The sequence below is a fragment of the Chiloscyllium punctatum genome, chromosome 33 (assembly GCF_047496795.1).
Source record: "Chiloscyllium punctatum isolate Juve2018m chromosome 33, sChiPun1.3, whole genome shotgun sequence".
NCBI lineage: Eukaryota > Metazoa > Chordata > Chondrichthyes > Orectolobiformes > Hemiscylliidae > Chiloscyllium > Chiloscyllium punctatum.
Genome location: NC_092771.1, coordinates 18,543,982 through 18,567,861, shown reverse-complemented (window position 1 = coordinate 18,567,861; position 23,880 = coordinate 18,543,982). Strand labels below are relative to the sequence as shown.

The following is a 23,880-nucleotide window of genomic DNA, read 5'->3' as shown; positions in this document are numbered from 1 at the left end:
AATTTGTGTTGCAGACATTTTGTCCCCTGTCTAGGTGACATCCTCAGTGCTTGGAAGCCTCCCGTGAAGCTTCTGTGATGTTTCCTCCAGCATTTCGTGATTTGTATCTGCCGCTTCCGGTTGTCAGTTCCAGCTGTCCGCTGCAGTGGCCAGGACGATGTGCTTATTGATAGAGAGCTTGTTGATAAAGTTGTGCTTATTGATAAAAAGTAGAGAACACACACCGGATCATCAACGCCACACTCACAGGAATCCGATTCACGAGAGAGGAAGAAAAGGACAACCAACTCCCATTCCTAGACGTGATGGTACAGAGAACACCGAACGGAGAATTCACCACAAAGGTATAGAGAAAAGTCACACACACAGACCAAGTCATAAACTATGAAAGCAACCACCCCAACACACACAAAAGAAGTTGCATCAAGACCCTGTTCAAAAGGGCCACAACACACTGCAGCACACCAGAACTGCAAAAAGAGGAAGAAGAACACCGATACAATGTATTCGCCAAAAACGGATACCCCTGCAATTCCATCATCAGACGCCTAAGGGAAAGACAACGGAACAAGGACATGCCACAACCCAAAGGACTAGCCACACTACCATACATCAAAAACATTTCTGAACTGACAGCCAGACCACTGTGACCACGAGGACTCATAACAGCATACAAACCAACAGCCACTCTAGGACACAACTCACCTGGATGAAGGACCCGATACCCAGCATAAGCAAAACCAATGTAGTGTACAAAATCCCATGCAAGGACTTCACAAAACACTACATAGGACAAACAGGAAGACAGCTAACGATCCGTATCCAGGAACACCAACGAGCCAGAAAACGACACGACCAGCTATCCTTAGTAGCCACACACGCAGATGACAAGCAACATGAGTTCGACTGGGACAACACTACTATTATAGGACAAGCCAAACAGAGAACAGCCAGGGAATTCCTAGAGGCATGGCATTCATCCACAGATTCAATCAATAAGCACATCGACCTGGACCCAATATACCAACCACTGCAACGGACAGCTGGAACTGACAACCGGAAGCGGCAGATTCAAACCACTACAAATGCCGGAGGAAAGATCACAGAAGCGCTTCACAGGAGGCTCCCAAGCACTGAGGATGTCACCTAGACAGGGGACGAAACGTCTGCAACACAAATTCCCAGCTCGGCGAACAGAACCACAACAACGAGCACCCGAGCTACAAATCTTCTCCCAAAATTTCCTCCTGCAATCCCCAAAGATGTGCAGGTCAGGTGAATTGGCCATGCTAAATTGTCCATAGTGTTAGGTGCCTTAGTCAGGGGTACATATAGGGCAGGGGAATGGGTCTGGGTGGGTTACTCTTTGGAGGGTCGGTGTGGACTTGGGCCAAATGTCCTGTTTCCAGACTGTAAGGAATCTAATCTAATCTTACTGTGAATCCTCAGGAGCAACGTACACCATCCACCACTGAAGTCCTCACGTTGCACACCATCCTCCTTCTCTTGCCAATCTTTAGTAGGTGTCTTCACACAACAACTAGGAACAGGAGTAGGCAATTCAATTCAGCCCCTCAAGCCTGCTCTGCCAATTAATACAATCATGGCTGATCTCAAAGTTACAGTTATGGAAGTGTTTGACGGCATAAAAATACATTGTTCCATTTATGATGAAGACCAAAATATCACAAGGAAATTCAGGACAAACAAGTGAGTAATGAAAATGTGGAACCCACTGCACCAGAGAATGGTTGAGGCGAATTGTATTTAAGGGAAAGTATGTACTAGAGAAAGGAATAGCAGGGATATGTTGATAGGATGAGGTGAAGTCAGATAGATGTGTAGGGAATGGGGGAGAGAAAGGATTGAAACTCAAGAAGCATCCATGATCCCACTGAATGGCAGGGCGGGCTCAATGACCTACTCCTGTTCCTGTTTCTGAGTCCTTGTGTTCAGAAATGATCAACAGTGTGCAATTGTATTCTCTGGAAATGAATGCCAAGATTTGCTTGCAAATTGTAAGTTGTATTTACAAAGCAACAATCAGCATCTATATCGATCTTTACTGCAGTAAAACATTCCAAGCTCCTTTACAGGAATGTCAGTATGCAAAATTTGAATCACGTCAGAGAGCTTTGAAAACAAAAGCTTGATCATAGAGTCATACAGCACGGACTCTTCGGTCCAACTCATCCCCGCTGACCAGACAATCCAATCTGACCCAGTCCCATTTGCCAGCATTTGGCCCATATCCCTCTAAACCCAAGCCTGTTAAATGTTATAATTGTACCAGCCTCCACTACCTACTCTGGCAGCTATTTCACACATGCACTACCCTCTGCATGAAAACATTACTCCTCAGGTCCTTTCTTAAATCTTTCCCCTCTCACATTGAACCAATGCCCTCCAGTTTTTGACTCCCCCTATCCATTCCCCTCATGATTTTATAAGCCTCTACAAGGTCACCCCTCAGCCTCTGACGCTCCAGGGAGAAAAGTCCCAGCCTATTCGGCCTCTCCCTATAGCTCAAACCTTCCAGTCCCACAACATCCTTGTAAACCTTCTCTGCATCCTCTCAGGTTTAACAACATTTTTCCTATAGCAGGGTGACTGGAATTGTACACAGCATTCTAAATGTGATCTCACTAATGTACAGCTGCAACATGACCTCCCAACTCCTATACTCACTGTTCTGACCAATGAAAGTAAGTGTGCCAAATGCCTTCTTCACCATCGTGTCTACAGTGGTCAAGGAGGTATATGTAAATGAATGCCTTAAAGAGGAGAGATTCATGAAGAGAACTCCAGGACTGAAAGTCTACGTGTTTAAAGACTTGATCATTTGAGGAATGAAACTTGTCAATGTGTAAGAAGCCAGAATCATTGGAGCATAAAGGCGTCTCAGAGAGTTGGAGGGCTGGAGGAGGTGGCATGAGACAGAGAATGATGAGGCCATGAAGGATTCAGAAATGGAGATGAAGCTATTACCAATTGGAAGCCAATGCAGGTCAGTGAGTACAGGACTGATGGGTGACTGATTTGTTGCACATTCAGACATGGGCAGCTGAGTTTCGGGTGAATTCAACTTGATGGAAAATGGAAAGCCAGCTGGCAGAACATTGGAATAGCCTGGCCTAGAGGAACAGCAACAGTCACAACTGTTTGGACACAGTGATATCACGGAGCTGCAGGTAGTGGTGTTGTGCATTTTAGATATCCGAACAATGCAAAACTGACACTAGTTTATTTATCAGAGTTTTAAAATGTCTCTGCAATCATGCTGACCCATCACCTTCTAGTGATCTCTGTGTTGCCTCTTTACTTTGCTCTGAGTCCATATCCAGGTTAACCAGTCAAGCACGGTGATAATCAAGCATAGATTGGTTACAAGATGCTCATAATCAAATCCAGAACTTGAATTGAATTGAATAAGTAGCATAGATAACAACTGAATACCAAGGTCAGATTAAAGGGTGGGGCCAATTTGTGGTTGCAAGCTCTTCTCAAATTAACCATGTCCCAAAGGGGTCTACCTCAGCTTCAGGTGGTGGTCAAGCAGAAACAAATTGGTGGCTAAGGCACAGGGTTGGTGCCAGGGATTGAAGCCAACAGCTTTTGGGTTCCTCAGTATTTAGTTGGGGGAGATTTCTACTCATCTGGAGATCGGATAAGCAGCATGAGAAATTGGAGACATCAACAGAAGTGACAGTGAGATGGGCTGGTTCTTGTATCCCTACATGTGGAAGCTGTTGTCAGGCACAGAATGTTGTGGCATGTGAATGGACCTACCTTGATCAATGAACAATAATCTGCTGATGGTTCAATGGAGTAATGACCCTGGGCATCGGGGGATATTTCAGATAAATATCTTCAATATTACACTTGAGGTTTTTTACAAAGAAGAGCAATAATATTTGTCCCTTTTTGAGTCAATTGATCCTGTGCAAAAATGATACATGATTTGAACTAAGCTGGGGATCTATGCTGTCAGAGGGGCTCTGATAAGAATGAAGCTTGACATTTTAGAACACCCTTGTCAAATGATCCTTGGCATTCGGATCAAGATAAGGCGCCATAGCAATTTTCAAAGTAGGGATATTTTGCAAGTAGCACAGAGTTATCAATTGGCAATTAAAGCCAAAAATGAAGGTAAACCTTCACAACCTTTTAAAAGAAGTTAGTTCCTGATGTATGGACATCTTTGACAAGGCCAGCAGTTGCTCCCGGTCCCTAATTGTGCAGGTTTCCTAATTTGGCTGTACCATTGAACTGCTGCAATGCTGGTGAAGTCACTGGGACCGTACACAATTTGATCCAGAGCAAGGACTGGAGACACGTGTCACACCATCCCCAGTCTGTAAATTTTTCTCGACACCATGGTACAATATTAATTTGACTGTCCGATCCCTTCTACACAATCCCCACACAAATATTCCTTTAGCCGAGTAGATAATTAGATAATTCTGCCCAACCTAAAATATGTACACAACAGGGAATATACACCTGTGCAACTGAGATTCATAAAAGTAGCACAAATATTATTTTTGCTTGGCTGAAGGAGGAGTAATTGGGTCATTACTGGCCCTTAGGGACTCATTAGTATCTCTCACTTCAGTTGTGCCAACTTTGATCATCTCAAGGGCAGTAATACTACCGTGCTGTCTTGAATAATTATTTTGTTTTTGAGTCAGTGTTTGTTATGAACTCAAGGCATTTGAACAACCTGTGTAGATTTTCGTCAGCACTTCCATCTTATTGAGCTTTCCTACTGATTAATGAGGATCTGAGCTCATGGTAACATTTGCAATGATAGCCTAGCGATAACAGATTGGTAATAATGAAGTTCTACTGAATTCCCCTCTTGTCAGGATTCCAGATTTATCGATCCAAAGTTCTAATTTTGTATTCTCTCCACTTAATGCTCAGTATCAGTTCTCCCCGTTATGGAGTCAACTTACAAAAGCAATTGAGATTCTATCAGGAACGTTGTGTCCAGAGATCCACCAGAATAAATCACCAGCAATGAAAGCTTCAAGCTATTCCTCAGCTTGTGTGATTGGCTATCATTTCTCACCCCTGCCTGCTGCACTCATGAGAAACGGGTCTTTCACAATTCCATTAGAATTCTTTTGACTCTCTGTCACAAATTGGATCTGTTGCGCTGTTGTTTCTGTTCAGAAATAAGCAGGTGCAGGAAGCAAAAAGGTAAAGTCCACCATCTCTTGTTAGAGAGAGGTAAGTCGTGGTAGTTTAACCTGAGGATCACCCCATCTCAGATGAGGGACAAGGTTGAGAATGTGGGACCTTTGTGTTGACCTCATCCAGTGTGGGAATTGAACCTGTTCTGTTAGTATCTCAAACCAGCTGTCCAGACCACTGAACTAACTGATCCACCTGTACATCTATCTTGTGCACAAGTTTTATATGGAAAAGGATCTTGGCTGGGGCTCTGTTTGGAATCTTGCTTTAATACATGGGAGGTCACTTACATTGAAGGCTCAAGTCGGTGCACTGTTGAAACTCGTGAGGAAATGTGATATGCAATGAGGAAACTGTATATATCTATATGTTGTATGTGTTTAAAATTGATAGTTACCAATTTTTAACATTTTAATGAAACAATGTTGTACAGAACATGGAGAGCATCAAATACAGATCTATCAATTTACTTGTTTATCTTTGGATCTCAAGCTTTTTTAAAACAGAATTATTGTAACATCTAACTCAATGTTAATTTCGTTCTTTTGACATCCCTGTATGCCCTTGAACTAAATGGCTTGCTTGGCCATTTCAAGAGGTCAATTCCAATGGGTCTGGAGTCACATGCAGGTGGGACCAGGTAAGGATGGCAGATTTTCTTCCCCAGAGGGCAATATTGTAGATACTTTTCACAACATTAGGTTACAGTTGCCATAGTCATAATCACGAATGTCTTGCTTTATATAGATTTGATTCCCTACAGTGTGGAAACAGGTCCTTCGGCCCAACCAGTCCACACTGACTCTCTGAAGAATAACCCACCCAGACACATTTCCCTTTGACTAATGCACCTCTCACTATGGACAATTTAGCATAGCCAATTTATCTAACCTGCACATCTTAGGACTGTGGGGAGGAAACTGGAGCACCTGGAGGAAACCCACGCAAACACAAGGAGACTGTGCAAACTCCACACAACACTCGCCCCAGGCTGGAATCGAACCTGGGACCCTGATGCAGTGAGGCAGCAGTGCTAACCACTGAGTCATCGTGCCGCTCTTAAGATTGAATTTAGATTCCCTACAGTATGGAAACAGGCCCTTTGGCCCAACAAGTTCACGCCAACCCTCCGAAGACTAACCCATCAAGACCCATTTCCCTCTGACTAATGCCCCTATCATTATGGGCAATTTAGCACGACCAATTCACCTGGCCTGCACATCTTTGGATTGTGGGAGGAAACCCACACAGACACTGGGAGAATCTGCAGACTCTACACAAGTCACCCAAGGCAGGAATTGAACCCAGGTCCCTGGCACTATGAGGCATATCCAGATTTATTGCCTGAACTCATTCCATTATCTGCTCTGGTAGGATTTGAACCCATGGCCACAGTGCAATAGCTTGAATCCCTTGTTATTATCACATGTACTGAAATACAGTGGAAAGTATTGTTTGCGGGCTATCCAGACAAATTATATCATATATAAGTACATCAGGGTAATAGAACAGAATATCGAATGCACTGTTACAGCTACAGAGAAGGTGCAGAGAAAAATCAACTTTAATATATGAAAGGTTTGTTCAAGTCTGATAACAGTTGGGAAGAAGCTATTCCTAAATCTGTTTAAACTTTTATATCTTCTGCCTGACTGAAGAGGGTATAACTGGGATGGGAGGGACCTTTGATTATACGGGACAAATTGAGAGTATGTGGCATTGAGATAGAGAATAGTCCATGAATGGCAGACCAGGCTTGAAGAGCCAAATGACCTACTCCTTGTTTCCAAGTTAACTAGCCCAGTGACATAACCACTGCACCACCATCTTTTGTTCAAGGTAGTACTTTCCTCATCCATTTCTTCTCCAGTGTTTATTTTTCATAGATATGTTTTCTCAAGCTTTTGCTCTTTTGTTTCCAGAACTATGTCTGCCAGCAGTGAGCTTCCTTATGAGCAGTCTGTCATCCTAGATGTTTGGGATAAGGGAGCCATTTTCCAAGGATGCCAGGCCATGAGTACAACTGAGTGCTGGTACAGATTAGCATATTTGGAGGCTTCCCATCTCACACCATCAGGACCAGGTCAAATGTAAACATCCAAGCCATCATCTGGCCTACTGTCAATATTATCACACAAAGGAAAGAGTTCTGGTTAACTCTGCCATATGCATTCCTTGAACATTGACATTCTAATATTTGCAATTTTAATTCAACTGTATATTTCCAACATGCATAACCATCCTGTCAAATTGGGCACCAGGTGTAAAGGCTTTCTTGGGAGTATAAATGGTGTGCAGGGCACAGTAACAAAGATATAATTAAGCTAGTACTCCATCCAAGCAATAGTGACTCGAAGTGAAGCTAATGTTGCATTTTAGTATCTTTAAGTTCTTCATTTCTAAGTCTTTGCACATTCCTTTATGTTCCAGTTAAAGTCCAGACATTAATCATCACCAAAACAACTATTCACCAAAGTGGGCTGAGTTGCAATAATCGTGTTGCATTCTCTCTGTGCTTCTGTGAGGCTTAACTAATTCAAAGGCTGTGCTAACGTTAAACTAGCCATATACTGGGCCATAATTTTCTCTCTCGCACTTCAACTTGGGAAGAAAGATCAATGGAGCCTGCAGTATTATCCTCCTTTTAAATGAAAAGGCTGAACTTCTAAACAATTGTTGGTACCTTGACTACCATCTAACCTGATGGGCTGAATGGTCTGCTTCTGCATCTACAACTTAATATGTGCCCTGCACTTTAGCTCCTGGGTGAGATGATCCACAAGATTAGGAAAGCCCAGGTCAAATTGGGCTGGGGATTATAGGCATGTGTGCCAGACGGGCTTTAGAAATTCCTTTCCATGTCTCTTACATGATGGAATGACTTTGACCTTGATAGTTGTATGCATTATCTACTGTTTTGAAGATTCATAACATACCATTATTATTGTGGCTATTATTATTTGAGAACGTGGTTTCTAACATGGAGGAAAGATGTTTAGTTTTTCAGTTTTGTGAAGAATAAACTTTTTTTAAAAAATAAAGTTTGAAGCAATTACACACATAAGACTGTAAATTGCCTCCCTTTCATTGGATGGGAAGCATTTTCATTTCATTCCCAGTTCAGATGAAAGGTCGCAGACCTATCACCTTCACTCCCTCCCTCCACAATGTTTGTGTAACCCAAGTTAAGGAACGAGTGGGCTAAGTTAATGGTTTGTTGTAAGAGTCTCTCATGAATTTGCAAGGGTTGTCTGATTGGAAACAGATTGCAGCCATGCCAGCTGAGTAGTGGCCTAGTGGTATCATCCTTACACTATTAATCCAGTGACCTAAGTAGCATCCTGGGGACTGGTGTTTGAATCCCACCATCGCAGATTGGAATCCGATTGTCAGGAAAAATTTATCTGGTTCACTAATGTCCTTTAGGGAAGGAAACTGCCATCCTTACCTAGTCTGGCTGACATGTGACTCCAGACCTACAACAATGTGGTTAACTCTTGACTGCCCTCTGGGCAATTAGGGATGGGCAATAAATACTGGCCTAGCCAGTGGTGGCCTCATCCCATGAATTATTTTTATTTTACAAAGAGCAAGAAGCTTTAATATGGAGATGGGTTGACTCCTCACTGAGGTTTGTGCATCCATAAAGGTTTTGCTGGGATAGATTAGATTTGGAAACTCCCTTCGGCGCAACAAGTCCACACCAACCCACCGAAGCGCAACCCACCCAGACCCATTCCCCTACATTTACCCCATTCACCTAACACTACGGATAATTTAGTGTGGCCAATTCACCTGACCTGCACATTTTTGGATTGTGGGAGGAAACCGGAGCACCCGGAGGAAACCCAAGCAGACACGGGGAGAATGTGCAAACTTCACACAGACAGTCGCCCGAGGCTGGGATCAAACCCTGATCCCTGGCGCTGTGAGGCAGCAGTGCTAACCACTGAGCCACCATGCCACCCATGTTTAGTGAGTAACTTCCACAGGAAAGAGAAATACAAATAAAACCTATGCTTTTGAAGCCAGGATTCACTAGGGGATTGAATTTATTAGTTGGGATCTTAACATTGTATCCCTGCTAGAGTTTGTTTCCCAGTCAAAGTTCAAGAGAGGATAATTCAGTAAATATTTCACAAACAGTAACTTTTGCAATCTGCCATACAAGAATGCTTGCTAAAGTGATTCTTGTGTATGTTGTTAACTGAGAGGTTTAAAAGACCATAAGATATAGGAGCAGATTTCGGGCATTTAGCCCATTGAATCAGCTCTACCATTTGATCATGGCTGATATGTTTCTCAACCGCATTCTCCTGCCTTCTCCCTGGAAGCTTTAATCCCTTTACTAATCAAGAACCTATCTATCTTTCTCTTAAATGCACTTATTGCCTTGGCCGTCACAGCAGTCTGCAGCAATGAGTTTTGCAGAATATCTGCTCTCATTGCTGAAGAAATTCCTCATCTCAGTTCTGAAGGCTGAAGTTTACACTGAGGCAGTGCCCTTGAGTCTTACTCTTATCAACTAGTGGAAACATCTTCTCCAATTCTATTCGATCCAGATCTCTTACTACTCTGTAAGTTTCAATCAGGTGCCCCCTCATCCTTCAAAACTCTAGACCCAGAGTCCTCAACTGCTCCTTACATGTCAGGCCCTTCATCCTGGGATCATTCTTCGGAACATCCTGCGGACAACCTCCAAGGCTAGCACGCACTTCCTTAAAGGCAGGACCCAAAATTGCTCACATTATTCCAAATGCGGTCTGACCGGAGCCTAGTACAGCCTTACAGACACGTCTCTACTGCCTTGAAGTACCTGTACCAAAGAAGTCTGTTCAGCTGACTTGACATATTATTGTTGAGTGATCGCCAGATATTATGTTAGATTTGCCTTGCATCTGTTGGGCAAGGGAATGAGACCATGCAAACTCATTTCATTTAGAACTCCGAGCAGCTGTTTGTAAAGGGAGCTTGGCTGAGATACCATCTGTCTCTACTGGATTCAAACCAAAGTCCTCTCATTATTGAGCACAGCAAGGAACAAAGAAATGACAGTCACAAGAACAAGCGTGGACCTGGAGCCAAAATTTCAAGCCTGCCCTCGTGTTGGAAAATGGGTGAAAGTGGAGTCAAACATCATCTTTCAAAATATCATTGCTTTGAAGCATGGCTTTGCATCAGCATTACAGCAAACGACCTGACCCACAGTGTTGCCATGAACATTGTGAAAGGATAATATTGGTGGTGCAACAGTAATAATAACATAGTGGCTCAGTGGCCAGCACTGCTGCCTCCCAGCACCAGGGACCTGTGTTCAATTCCTGCCTTGGGTGTTTGTCTGTGTGGCATTTACACATTCTCCCCGTGTCTGTGTGGGTTTCCTTTCGGTGCTCTGTTACCTTCCACAGTCCAAAGATTGCAGATTAGGTGAATTGGCCATGGTAAATTGTCCATAGTGTCAGGTGTAGATTAGATTAGATTAGATTAGATTACTTACAGTGTGGAAACAGGCCCTTCGGCCCAACAAGTCCACACCGCCCCGCCGAAGCATACCCACCCATACCCCTACATTTACCCCTTACCTAACACTACGGGCAATTTAGCATGGCCAATTCACCTGACCTGCACATCTTTGGACTGTGGGAGGAAACCGGAGCACCCGGAGGAAACCCACGCAGACATGGGGAGAACGTGCAAACTGTGTAAGTGTAGGGTGGGTTGCTCTTAGGAGGTTTGGTGTGGACTTGTTGGGCTGAAGGGCCTGTTTCCATACTGTCGGGATTCTAATCAACCTGGGTAGTGTGATGATACTGTCACTTTCAGATTATTTTTTCCCAGTTTCCTTCTTTGAAGAGAGGTCATGGGGCGGAGGGAACAAGCTGTCTCGAAGAAAGTAAACAATTTCTGAGGCCTTGGGTTTTTTTGAAAGTTGGAGTAGCCGGCTCTCGCAGGCCAAGCTTTCTAGTTTATTTTATTGTTTTTAGGTTTAGTCTTGAGCAGAAGCCTTTTGGGGGTCTCAAAAGAGCCGGAAGCTTCAGTGACTGTCTCCTTGCTGCTACTTTCTTTGAATTTTATCTCGATATTTCTTTTCCTCTGGGTTTGGAGAACTGCATGTGAGAATCTGTGGCTGAATTTGCCAGAGGGTGTGTTCATGAGATGTTACTATATTGGAGTTATTAATTAGTTCTAGGTACTCTATCTGTTGTTGTGTTAAGTTTTCCAATAGCTGTTATTCTAAATTCCTCTTTGTTTGAATTGTAACTGTCGTGTTTAAATAATTTTTTTTATGTCGAGTAGTTTGACCAGTTGCATCTCTCTGAAACATGCCACTTCATATTTACCTTCCTACTAAGAAAAAAATAGGGTCTAGGCTACCTTCTTAAACTATTTTGAGGGGGTCTGATCTGGTCCATAACAGGTAGCTTAAACTTTCTGTTTACAGAGAATGTTCAGTATTGTTCCAGAGAAGTTTGAGGATAAGGCTTTGACCACAATGTCTCTTCTTTGGAACTGAAACTGTTGGTAATTCAGTAGGTGCTGTTCTATCGATAGCATACACCCTCCTCTTCCTCAAAATACTAGTCATTATTCAGTAGTAACTGTGGTTGGGTATAACGTTTGAACCTTGTACAATCTCTGCTCCCCAAAGCTTTCCTAGATTTTCGTTGTACCAGACCTTACAAATTCAAAAATCTTTATGAATGCGCCAATTTTCAAACATCTTCGATCTGTCTCCAATGTTTTTAAATGCTGTATGCCAAAAGCTCATTGGAGCAATGTACAAGATCACCAGATCCTTGAGGAGCTCCTCAAGAGGCAGCACGATGGCTCAGTAGTTAGCACTATTGCCTCACAGCGCCAGGGACCCTAATTTGATTCCACCTTCAGTTAACTGTCAATGTGGAATTTGCACATTCTTCTCATGTCTGCATGGGTTTCTTTTCCTCCTACAGTCCAACGATGTGCAGGTTAGGTGGATTGGCCAGGATAAGTTGCCTACAGTTTCTAGGGATGTGCAGGTTGGGAGGATTAGCTATGGGAAATACAAAGGTGGGTGGGATGTACTTTGGAGGATTGATGTACACTCGATGGGCCAAATGACCAGCTTCCACAGTGTTGGGATTCTAAGACAGTCCCAGTAGGAGATGGGAAGAGGTGCAGAAATCACATGTCCCAGTGCTACAATTGGCCCAGGCTTGTGACCCCTGACATAAGGACTTTGGGGGCCCACTGGCGCACACTGGGCTGCACCTGACTGCACACTGGTGAAGCCTGGATAACAATGACTTGGCTATGATGAGAGAAAAACACTGTAAATCAAACCTCACTACACTACCAGTCACACCATTAGTAGAGATGTGTCAAGTTAATGACAAATGGCCAATTGCTTCTCTGTGCCAACAATAGATTTCTTCAAAGCCTTATTTAATGCAATAAAATAATATGTTTATTATCAACAAATGTATTCTGAAAGCAAGTGGCAAACTTTGGTTAATACCTGAACAAAATCGCTAATTAAGCTGTCCTGGAATGTGCTAACTCCATTAGCACACACTCTTTGCTAAGCCAATGGCATTCATGTTGGCTTGGCCATACATATTGAATGAATGTTGGCTGAATACCCAAAGACCTTCTGTATAGTGAGCCAGCATAACGTCCAGGGCATCTATACCTTTGCTCTAAGGACATTTTCAGCTAAGAGGTAAAGATGGCTGAATGACCAATGCAAGGCTATTGATGGCTATGACGACTGCTAGAGTTTGGAGCAGAGGGCTTTGGAAGATTCAGGAAGGAAGGAATCGTTTAGCTGGCTAACACAACCCAGAGAAAACTGAGGCCAGCGAATCACAGACAAACTCAGCCCGCTCTCTTACTCTGAGGGTCCTTACAGACATGTTGCCTGAGGAAGAAGCAGCGTTGTTGTGCTTTCTTGACCATCACATCAACGTGGGGCATCCAAGACAGGTTGTCAGTTATCAACACTTCTAGGAACATGACGCTCTCAAACCTCTCAACCTCAGCTCTGTTGATGTAGACAGGGCGTATTCTCCTCCTTTCTTCCTGAAGTCAATGATCAGCTCTTTTGTTTGGTTGAGAGGGAGGTTGTTATCATTGAACCACGACACCAAGGCTTCTATCTCCTTTCTGTATTCTAACTTATCATTGTTTGGTGTCTGTCCTACCATGGTGGTATTGTCAGCTCCTGAGCTGTACCACAGCTGCTGGATACAGAGTTTGCACCACTATGCAAACCATTGCCTTACAAGAAATAAAGGCTGTCACAATCTTTATACCTTTCATGAACAACCTTTTATCAAACATCAAAATTAAAATTAATCATTGATCGAGCATTGACTGTCATTGCCAGAAGGAGAGTTCCAAGTTTCTACGATCCCTGTTGCATATGAGGGTTTCCTAATCTCATTACAGAAATCTATTCCATATATTCTTCGACCTGACCCCAGGGTCTACAATGGTGTGACTCTCAAAATCTGGCAAGGATGCTGGGAAAAGTTGACTGGAAGTGTGTGGTTGTGGCAGCAACCCTTCTGGAAACATCTGGAAAGTTCTCTGGGCCTGCATTCCCCAAATACAAATAGGCTAGTTGGTGAGAAACTTAATAGCTGGAGAATTTTGATCAAATCATCTCTTAACCTTTTATGTTCTGTGGAGTAAACGTCATAGGGACTTGGCCAGCATTGTAAACATCAAAGCCTTTTAACACTTTTATTCATTGATGAGATGTGGCCATTATTGGCTGGACCAGCATTTAATACCCATCCCTTGAGCTGCTGACTTGAATAACAGCGGTCCTTCAGGAGTAGGGATGACCACATGCTATTAGAGAGAGAGTTTCAAGATTTTGAAACCGTAACATCGAAGTCATAGTGATGTAATTCCAAGTCAGGATGGTGTGTGCTGAAAGGGGAACTTGTTGAAGGGTGTAATTGTTTTTTCCTTCCTGTAAAGAAACATGTATTTCAAACAAAAGGAGTTCTCTCAAACTTTACATCCTCCTTAAGAATTGTTGAGATGTGTCATGACACCAGGTTATAATCCAACAGGTTTATTTGAAGTCGCAAGCTTTCCTAGTGCTGCTCCTATCTTCACCTGATGAAGTTGAAGCGCTCCGAAACTTGTGATTTCAAATAAACCTGTTGGACTATAACCCGGTGTTGTGTGACTTCTGACTTTGTCTACCCCAGTCCAACACCGGCACCTGCACACCAATAAACATTTAGATGGGCACTTGCAAAGTCAAGACATACAAGGCACTTGCAAAGTCAAGATAGACATGGGTCACGTGCTGAAAAATGGGATTTGCATAGTTAGCTGGTTGTTCTCTGACCAGTAGAAAGCGAGCTGATGACAAGCTAATGCTCAAAATGTCGATTCTTCTGCTCCTTGGATGCTGCCTGACTGGCTGTGCTTTTCCAACGATTCACTTCTTCTCTGCTGACCAGTGCAGACTCAATGGGCTGAAGAGCCTTTCTAGTGCTGTAGACGTCTATGCCATCTTTCTAAAAGAGAAGTTTTTCCATTCCTTTAAATGTGGTGATAGATGAGTAAATGTTGAAACCATTGGAACAATGATGAATGGGCTTGACACTTCATTTTGGCTACTCAGCGAAAAAGTCCACAAAGCAAATCCAGTTACAATAGAGGGCACTTCAACCTGCAAAGGTGATTGTTTTAACAAAAAGAAAAATGTATTCACGATGCCTTTGTTAAGTAGCTGTTGGCACAGTTTTGTTCAGGCTGCACAAAGTGGCAGTCCAAATTATAACTGCACACTGAGAGAAGGTGAATATCTCAATTTTACAGCATTTCCCTTGGCACGCATCCTTTATACCGGGAAGTGAATAAAGCTCTGATTTTAAATAACAATTTATTAAGAACCAATTTCTGCAGAGCTGCGGGGTGCAGATTAAGCAGAGAAATAGTTTTTAATACAATTCACGAGTTGGGTGGTAATTGTTGAATGTTATCTAACCCAATTTCATTTTTAAACTCGTCAATTTCGCACAACTTTCCACACTGGGGCTCTTGGCAAGCTAGAGTGAGGTTAAAGATTGTGAATTAATTCGATCGTTTTAAAGCTATTTTTTGGATTTCAGAGATAAATTCATCTCTTGATGTGTGTAATGAAGGAAGTGGACCTAAATTTGTCACACTGTAATTACACATTATCCCCAGTGCTGGAGCTGCAGCTTTATAAATGTGCGCATTGGAACTTACAATTTGAAAAAAAAATGTTGACTTGGAGTGAGTGCAGATTCAAGATTTTTAATATGCCTATTGTACATTTAGCTAGAGACCCGGGTTTGGTTCCAGCCTTGGATAACTGACTGTGTGGAGTTTGCACATTCTCCCCACGGGGTCCCTATGGGCTCCGGTTTCCTCCCACAGTTCAAAGATGTGCAGTTTAGGTGGATTGGCCAGGATAGATTGTCCAGAGATGTACAGGTGGGAAACACAGGGTTGCAGGGATAGGTTGGGTCTGGTTGGGATGCTCTTCAGAGGGTCGGTGTGGACTCAATGGGCCAAATGGCCTGCTTCCGCACTGTAGGCATTCTGTGGTTCTCTTCTACGATTCTATAGTTCAATGGGTCGCACTTGAGGGGAGTCAGGAGATTGTGCTGTTTGAAGTAAAGAGTCGAACATTCAAAGCAGCTGACAGATGCAGTGCTGATGAAATACTGCAGTGTCAGGGGTACTGACTTTCATGTAGGTGAGGCATTAAACCATTATCTGCCTTTTATAAAATAGCATGCAATGCTGTTGTGAGGTTCTGCACTTTGTCAGGAAGAATAGAAGAACTGAATACTATTTAACTGGAGAAAGAATGCACAGAGTGCTTTGGACATCCTCATGCATAAATCACAAAAAGCTAACAATCAAGGGTAAAGCAAGGGTATTGTAGGCTTTTATATAAAAGGGATTGGAGTATGAAATAGAGAAGTATTGCTAAAACTACGTAAGACACTCATTAGACCATGCCTAGAACACCGCAAACAGATTTGGTCCCGTTATCTAAGGAAAGACATACTGACCTTGGAGGCAGTCCAGAGAAGGTTCACAAAGTTGGTCATGGTGTAGGGGAACTGTCATATGAGGAGATGTTGACTAGGTTGGCTGTACTCATTGGAGTTCAGAGGAAAGAAAAGTGACCTTATTGAGACATACAAAATTATTGGGGAATGATTGGATAGATTTCCCTTGAAGGAAAATCTAGGACCTAATAATATCAGAGGCAGGGGTTGCTCATTTAAGAGAGAGATGATAAAGAATTTCTCCTGTCAGAGGGTAGTAAATCGATGGAATTTCGAACTACAGAGAGTTATGGAGGCTGGATTGCTAAGGACATTCAAGACCGAGAGAGAGAGATTTTTAATCAGTAAAGGAATCGAGAGTTCTGGGGGACAGGCAGGAAAGTGGAGTTGAGAATTATCAAAGCAGAGCAGACTCGATGGGCTGAATGGCCTACTTCTGCTCCTATATTCTCCGTCTGACGGCTTAACAGTGGAGTACTTCAAAGAACAACATTGCCTTAACTGAAATTATATCTTAACCATCATCATGGACACAAATTATCACATTACTGTTTGGTGAAACTTGCTGTTTGTATAACTGCTGCTGAGTTCCCAAATGCATCATTAAGTAGAGTTATCATAGAATCATACAGCACAGAAACAGACCCTTCGGTCCAACCAGTCCATGCTGAATATAATCCCAAACTAAACTAGTCCCACCTCCCTGCTCCTGCCCATATCCCTCCAAACATTTCTTTTTCCTGTACTTATCCAAGAGATACAGCATAGACTATAACGTACTTTGATTGTCTTGAGGTCATGAATGATGCTATATAAATGTGAATATCTAAAAACTATTCCCACATAATCATATGCATACTTTATTTTGACTTATTACTGTTTTGGCATCGCATAATAACATTCCTACAACATGCCTCTGGGTAGCATTGGTTAAACTTGCTTGGATGAATGTCCTGATGATGATATATTTTTAAAATGGAAGCAATCTAAAAATTGGTCTTGACATTTTCTCAAGATGGGACTGTGAGTATTTCCCTTTTGCACCTTGTTCCAATGTGGGATTGTCCTTGGGAAGAAAGACTGATGATACACCATCATGGGAATTGGGCCTGGAACAGGAGGTACATCAGATAATGGGGCCTAGCAATCTAGGGGTTAATTGTGCTTGGGTTTTGGGGGAATGGGGTGCAGGCGCCAAATAAGGGGCAGCAATTGATGTGATGGTTACCCAGATTGTTAGAGGGTTTGTTTCTGAGATTGCGTCTTCTATAAATTAGCGAAGAGAGAGAGCCAGAATATTTAAGGAATGCTATATCTGTCTCTGTCCCAGTTAGGGACTGCATTGTCCTTATAGTTTGTGTGGATGGCTAACTCACGTGTATTCTGTGCCAGAGAGCATCGAACACTTGTTTTGAGATTTTCTGACATGGTTGGTTAGCTTAGTTGGCTGGACAGCTGGTTCGCAATGAGTGACACCAACAGAATGGGTTCAGTTGCTGCCTGGTTGAGGTTACTATGAAGGACTTTCCTCAACCTCTCCCCAAGTCTAAGGCATAGCGACTCTCCGGTTAAACCACCACCAGTCATCTCTCTCTCTCTCTCTCTCTCTCTCTCAAATAAGACAGGTCTGGTAAGACTATGGTGACTTTTACCAAACTATTCCACCTTCTAAAGAGTATGGTCAGGCTGCTTTTCTCCCTCCTTAAAAAGGTATAAACATTCATAAGGTAAAAGACAAATTATCCAAATTTCTTTTGTCTATTTTGTTCCTTATTCTTCATGTTTGTTTCTGGGTATACAGCAGTATATTGCTCCGGGAATTGATCCTATGATATTGGTTGTCTTCCATTCCTCACGTACAAATCTGGACAATGAGTTTCAGACATCTGCTCAACCTAGTGGGTGTGCCATGAAGCTTCATCTTGACATTGTCAATTATTCATCTGTGGAAACTTGGCAGCACCAACCCTCTCTGTCATCCAGCCTTACTGTGACTACCTCAGTTCACTCCTTGCCAAGGTTAGATACAACACAAACTGAAGGTTTAACCTTGTATCCTTTCTTGTCTGGAAAGCTCCATATCTCACTGAACGAAAGGTCAACCAGGAGGCATTCAACATTAATATTTCATGATTTACAGGCAAGTGTTTGACTATCAATTTGAGCTGCACCATTAATCATGTTGAATTTGTAATGACTACTGAACAAATACTTAGATTACATTCTGTATACTGTATGATCTGATTTCATTCATGATGTGATGGTTACCCAGACTGTTCGAGGGTTTGATTCTGAGATTGCATCTTCTACCAAATAGCGAAGAGAGAGAGCCAGAGTATTTAAGGAAGGCTTTGTCTAGTGACGCTTGTAAGAAAGAGAGGGATCAGTAAAGATCTGGAATGGAAAGGCATAGCAATATGTACACACTGTTAGAAATTTCACAACCGTCGCAATGAGTTACACTGATGGTTTCGTTGTGGACAGTTTTGTGTGACATAGCTAGATTTTTGAGAAAATGGAATGAAGTTACTGAAATTAACTTCAGTTAATTAATTAAAATTAATGAAAAGTGAATTAGAAGCTTCTCCCATAAAACATTCACACTTGATCCCGCCCCAACTGCAGAAATAAAAGTTTAGTTTGGGTTCATTCTACGCAAGCTGGTCAGATATTCGACTGAATAATTGGACCTAGAATGGAGTAATGTCTCTCAAACTGTTGAAAAATGCCTTATTTTGCTTTTGTATGGAATATTTAGAAGATGTAAACACTTAAAATGATCATTCCAGACCCAATTAGTTCGGGGGACTTGGATTCTTTGTTGATGAAAGTCAAATTCAATTAATAAACGGGGTATTAAAGTTGTGACTGCGAAACTTTTATCAATTGTGTTGAAAAAACATCTGTTTACTAAGGGCCTTTAGGGAAGGACAATATGTCTTTCAGGGAATGATTCTAGTTTTACAGCAATATCATTGATTTTTAAATGCTGTCTGAAATTGCCTTGCGAGCTACTCATAGGAAAATCGCTGAGGTATATCCTCTCCTTAAAGAGAAGGACATATCTAATCTGGCCTATCAATCCACTCATGATTATCAGGCTGTAGGAAAGGGTAGTCAGCTGTGTTATCAAGTGACACTTGCTCAGCAATAACCATCTCACTCACATGTAGTTTGATTTCTGCCAGGGTTAGTCATCACCCACCTCGTTACAGACTTGGTCCAAACATGGATGAGAAAGCTGAACTCCAGACGTGCCCTCGACAACAAGGGCGTATATGACCACATGTGGTATCAAAGAGCCCGAGCAAAACTGGAGTCAATAGGAATCGGAGAAAAATATCTTCTGGGTTGAGTCACACTTAGTGCCAAGGAGGATGGTTGTGGTTGGTGTCAGTCCCAGAAGCATATCATCTAGACCTAGCCATCAACTATTTCATCAATGACCTCCATCAAAAAGTTGGAAGTTAGAATGCTTGCTGACGGTTACAGGATGTACAGCACCATTCAGAACTCTTCAGACACTGCAGTTCTGTCCTTCTCTGGCAAGATCTGGACACCAAGCTTGGCAGAACACGTGGCAAGTAACATTAGTGCCGCACAAATGCCAAACAATCTCAAACAAAACATCTCCCCATGACTTCTGAATGGCATTGCCATTGCTGATTTTTGCCACAATCAACACTGTGGGTAGGTTAGCATTGACCTGACACGAAAGGGGCTGGCCACATAAATGTTTTGGCAATAAGAGTAAATGGTAACTTGACTTAAATATATGTGATCCAGAGGGACCTTGACTTGGGGAGGATGTCTCCTGTTATGGGAGAGACTTGAACTTGGGGTCACTGTTTTTAAAAGAAAATTAAAGCAGATAATGTGAATTTTTTTCTCACAAGGATCTTGAATCTTTGTAACCTTCTTGCTCAAAAGGAAATGGAAAAAGTCTTTGAATATTTTTAAGACAGAGGTGGATAGCGTTGGAGATGAAAGATTATTGGGGGTAGACGAGAATGTGGATTGCTGCTTACAGTCAGATCAGTCATCATCCCATTAAATGGCAGAGCAGACTCAAGGAGGTTGAGTGGATGGTGTGGTGGCTCAGTGGTTAGCACTGCTGCCTCACAGTGCCAGGGACCCGGGTTCGATTCCAACCTTGGGTGACTGTCTGTGCGGAGTTTGCACATTATCCTCGTGTCTGCGTGGGTTTCCTCTGGGTGCTCCAGTTTCATCCCACAGTCCAAAGATGTGCAGGTCAGGTGAATTGGCCATGTTAAATTGCCCATAGTGTTAGGTACATTAGTCTGAGGGTAATGGATCAGGGTGGGTTACTCTTCAGTGTGTTGGTTCTGTCTCTGTCTGCACTGTTGGGATTGTATGATGGTATGGCTGCATTGTGTTCCTTATTTTATATAAGAACAGATCAGAGGCTAGGAATGCTGCAACACCTCATCTCCTGTCCACAAGGCACAAGTCAGGAATGATAGGAGTGTGTGATCTAATTGTCAAGTATATTTTACAATGAGAAAAAACTGTAAAATATAGCAAAACCTTTTTCCACTTTGGGGGGAAACCCACACAGACATGGAGAGAATATGCACACTCCACACAGACAGTTGCTCAAGGCTGGAATCGAACCAGTTGTCTCTGGAGCTGTGAGGCAGCAGTGCCACCCTTGAGAACCTTGACATAATTTGACACTGTCCAGGACAAAGGCAGTCTGTTAGATTGGTACCCCATCCACCACCGACGCACCATGGCAGCAGTATGACACCATCTCTTTGATGCACTGCAGTAACTCAACCAGGCTTCTGTCTCAGCGCTTTCAAAATCCCTGATATCTGCCACCTAAAAGGACAAGGATAGATACTTGGGAGCACCACCCTCTGCACATTCCCCTCCAAGCCACTCACCGTCCTGACTTGGAAATATATAGCCATCCCTTCACTGCCACGAGCTTGGAAGTCCTGAAACTCCCTTCATTGCGAGAAAAACAGTAAAATACAGCAAAAAGCTTTTCCACTGTCACTGTGGTCCAGTGCCATTTTGAATAGTGTTAAGAAGAAAAAAGAAAGTGGCAGGATATAGCTTAAAAAGAGTGCATCAGTCCTGAGCAATGCAGACCAATCCAGCCCAATGCAGACCTTGTGGTGGTGGTGAGTGAGCCCCTATCTACTTTTCTGGGGCGAGCACAGGACCTGGGGAGGCAATCAGTGGCTGCAACATTGGTGGAGGTGACATTTGTGAAGTAGGTCCAGTGGTGAAAGATGGGGCCTAAGGATTGTGAGTGGGTGGGCGATGGGTGGACATAGTGGCGAGAGATGCGACTCTGATGATGAGTCATTGATGAGCCAGCTCAGGACTGATGCACTCTTTTTAAGCGATATCTTGCCACTTTCTTTTTTCTTCTTAACACTATTCAAAATGGCACTGGACCACAGTGACAGTGGAAAAGCTTTTTGCTGTATTTTACTGTTTTTTCTCACTGTAAAATAGACCTGACAATTAAATCATTCATTCACTGCTTGGAAATCCTGGAACTCCTGTCATGATAAGATTGTGAGTGAATCCACAGCAATTCAAAAAATGTGACTCTCACCCAACTTTCTCAGTGGACGGTAAATGCTTGGCCCAGTCAGTCATGTTCGCATCCCATGAATGAGTTATAGAGTCATGCAGACGCACAACACGGGAAACCCTTTGATCCAACCAGTCCATGCCAAACATAATCCCAAGCTGAATAAAAACCGAAAGAACTGTGGACACTGTAAATCAAAAATAACAAGAGCAGTAGCTTGAAAAGCTTAGCAGGTCTAGCAGCACCTCTGAAGAGAAATCAAAGTTAACGTTTCAGGTCCAGTGACTCTTAGAACATAAAACATTACAACACAGTACAGGCCCTTCGGCCCTCGATGTTGCGCCAACCTGTGGAACCAATCTGAAGCCTATCTATCCTACATTATTCCATTATCATCCATATGTTTATCCAATGACCATTTAAATGCCTTTAAAGTTGGCAACTCTACTACTGTTTCAGGCAGCGTGTTCCATGCCCCTACTACTCATCGAGTAAAGAATCTACCTCTGACGTCTGTCCTATATCTATCGCCCCTCAATTTATAGCTATTTCCCCTTGTGCTAGCCATCACTATCTGGGGGAAAAGGCTCTCACTGTCCACCCTATCCAGCCCTATGATTATCTTATATGTCTCAATTAAGTCACCCTCTTAACGTTCTTCTCTCTAATGAAAACAGCCTCAAGTCCCTCAGCCTTTCCTCATAAGACCTTCCCTCCATACCAGGCAACATCCTGGTAAATCTCCTCTGAACCCTTTCCAAAGCTTCCAGATCCTTCCTATAATGTGGTGACCAGAAATGTACACAATACTCCAAGTGTGGCTGCACCAGAGTTTTGTACAGCTGCAGCATAACCTCGTGGCTGTGAAACTCAATCCTTCTCCCACTAAAAGCTAACACACCGTATGCCTTCTTAACGACATTATCAACCTGGGTGGCAACTTTCAGGAACCATTCTGAGGAAGCGTTACTGGACCTGAAATGTTAACTCTGATTTCTCTCCACAGATGCTGCCAGTCCTGCTGGGCTTTTCCAGCTGCTTCTGCTTTTGCTTAGAATCCCAAACTAAACTGATGCCACCTGCCTGCTCCTGGCCCATATGCCTCCAAACCTTTCCTATTCATGTACTAACATTTGCAGTCATACTTGAATCATTCAAGATAGAAGATCTTGCAGTTCGGTCAGTCATGCGCTTGAGGGCGTGTTGGCAATGGAAGGTCATGTTGTGGTTCAACAAGTTGATAATCAGCCTACAAACATTTCCCCAATGTTCCCAAAAGGAAATAAAATGTGTGCGAAAATGTGGAAGATTCAAAGTAGTCCCACCAGTGTATGTGAAACAGTTCCCAAATTATTTAAAGTAACTCTGTCATCAAGAATAGCATCAGTCACAATGTCAAACTTCAACTATACAAAACTTAAATACAGTTAACATGGAGGGAAAGATTGCGCCTCTTAATTAGGAATTTCAGAATGGTCAGTTTGGAAACTCTTGAAGTCAGAGCCATTTTCCAGTAGGTTTAGTTTGTTCAGTGCTTGGCTTGATTGCTTACAATACAAATTATATTGGTTTAAAAAAATAGATGAGAGGATATTAATTTCCCATGAGTGCATCTTTTCTACTGTGATAAATTATTCTCTTTTGTGTTCTTGTTATCATTCTGTTTTGAAGTACAGGGTTATTTTACTTAAAAAGGTTTGCTGGTAGGCAGTTTTTTTTTTGAATGAATTTGTGGAGTTTGGCCAGCATTTATAGACCATCCCTATTTAGTGTTGAGGAGATGGCAGTGAACTACCTGAATCTGGCCAGTCACAGCTGACTCAATGATGACCATATCTGTACAGGCAACAGAGTCTCATCATTGCAAAATCCTATAGGACTGAGGGAAAGAGAAATATCTAACTTGTGGGCTGGCCTTTGAATCTTGTTTCCCTTGTCTATATTATTTTTCTAGGCGAAAGTGAGGACTGCAGATGCTGGAGATCAGAGCTGAAAATGTGTTGCTGGAAAAGCGCAGCAGGTCAGGCAGCATCCAAGGAGCAGGAGAATCGA

General features: G+C 42.7%; 1 protein-coding gene across 8 annotated transcripts in view; it reads left to right on the top strand.

Moving 5' to 3' along the window:
* Positions 1-23,880, top strand: part of cd276 (CD276 molecule) — a 350,663-nt gene that overhangs the window by 312,747 nt on the left and 14,036 nt on the right. For 7 of the 8 annotated variants that reach the window (XM_072553075.1, XM_072553068.1, XM_072553071.1 and 4 more), the window contains one exon: positions 5,796-5,839. The exons of the other annotated variant lie outside the window; for it this stretch is intronic. In XM_072553075.1, coding sequence (XP_072409176.1) covers positions 5,796-5,839 — 44 coding nt within the window. The remainder of the gene's footprint in view (positions 1-5,795; positions 5,840-23,880) is intronic. 8 annotated transcript variants of the gene reach the window in all.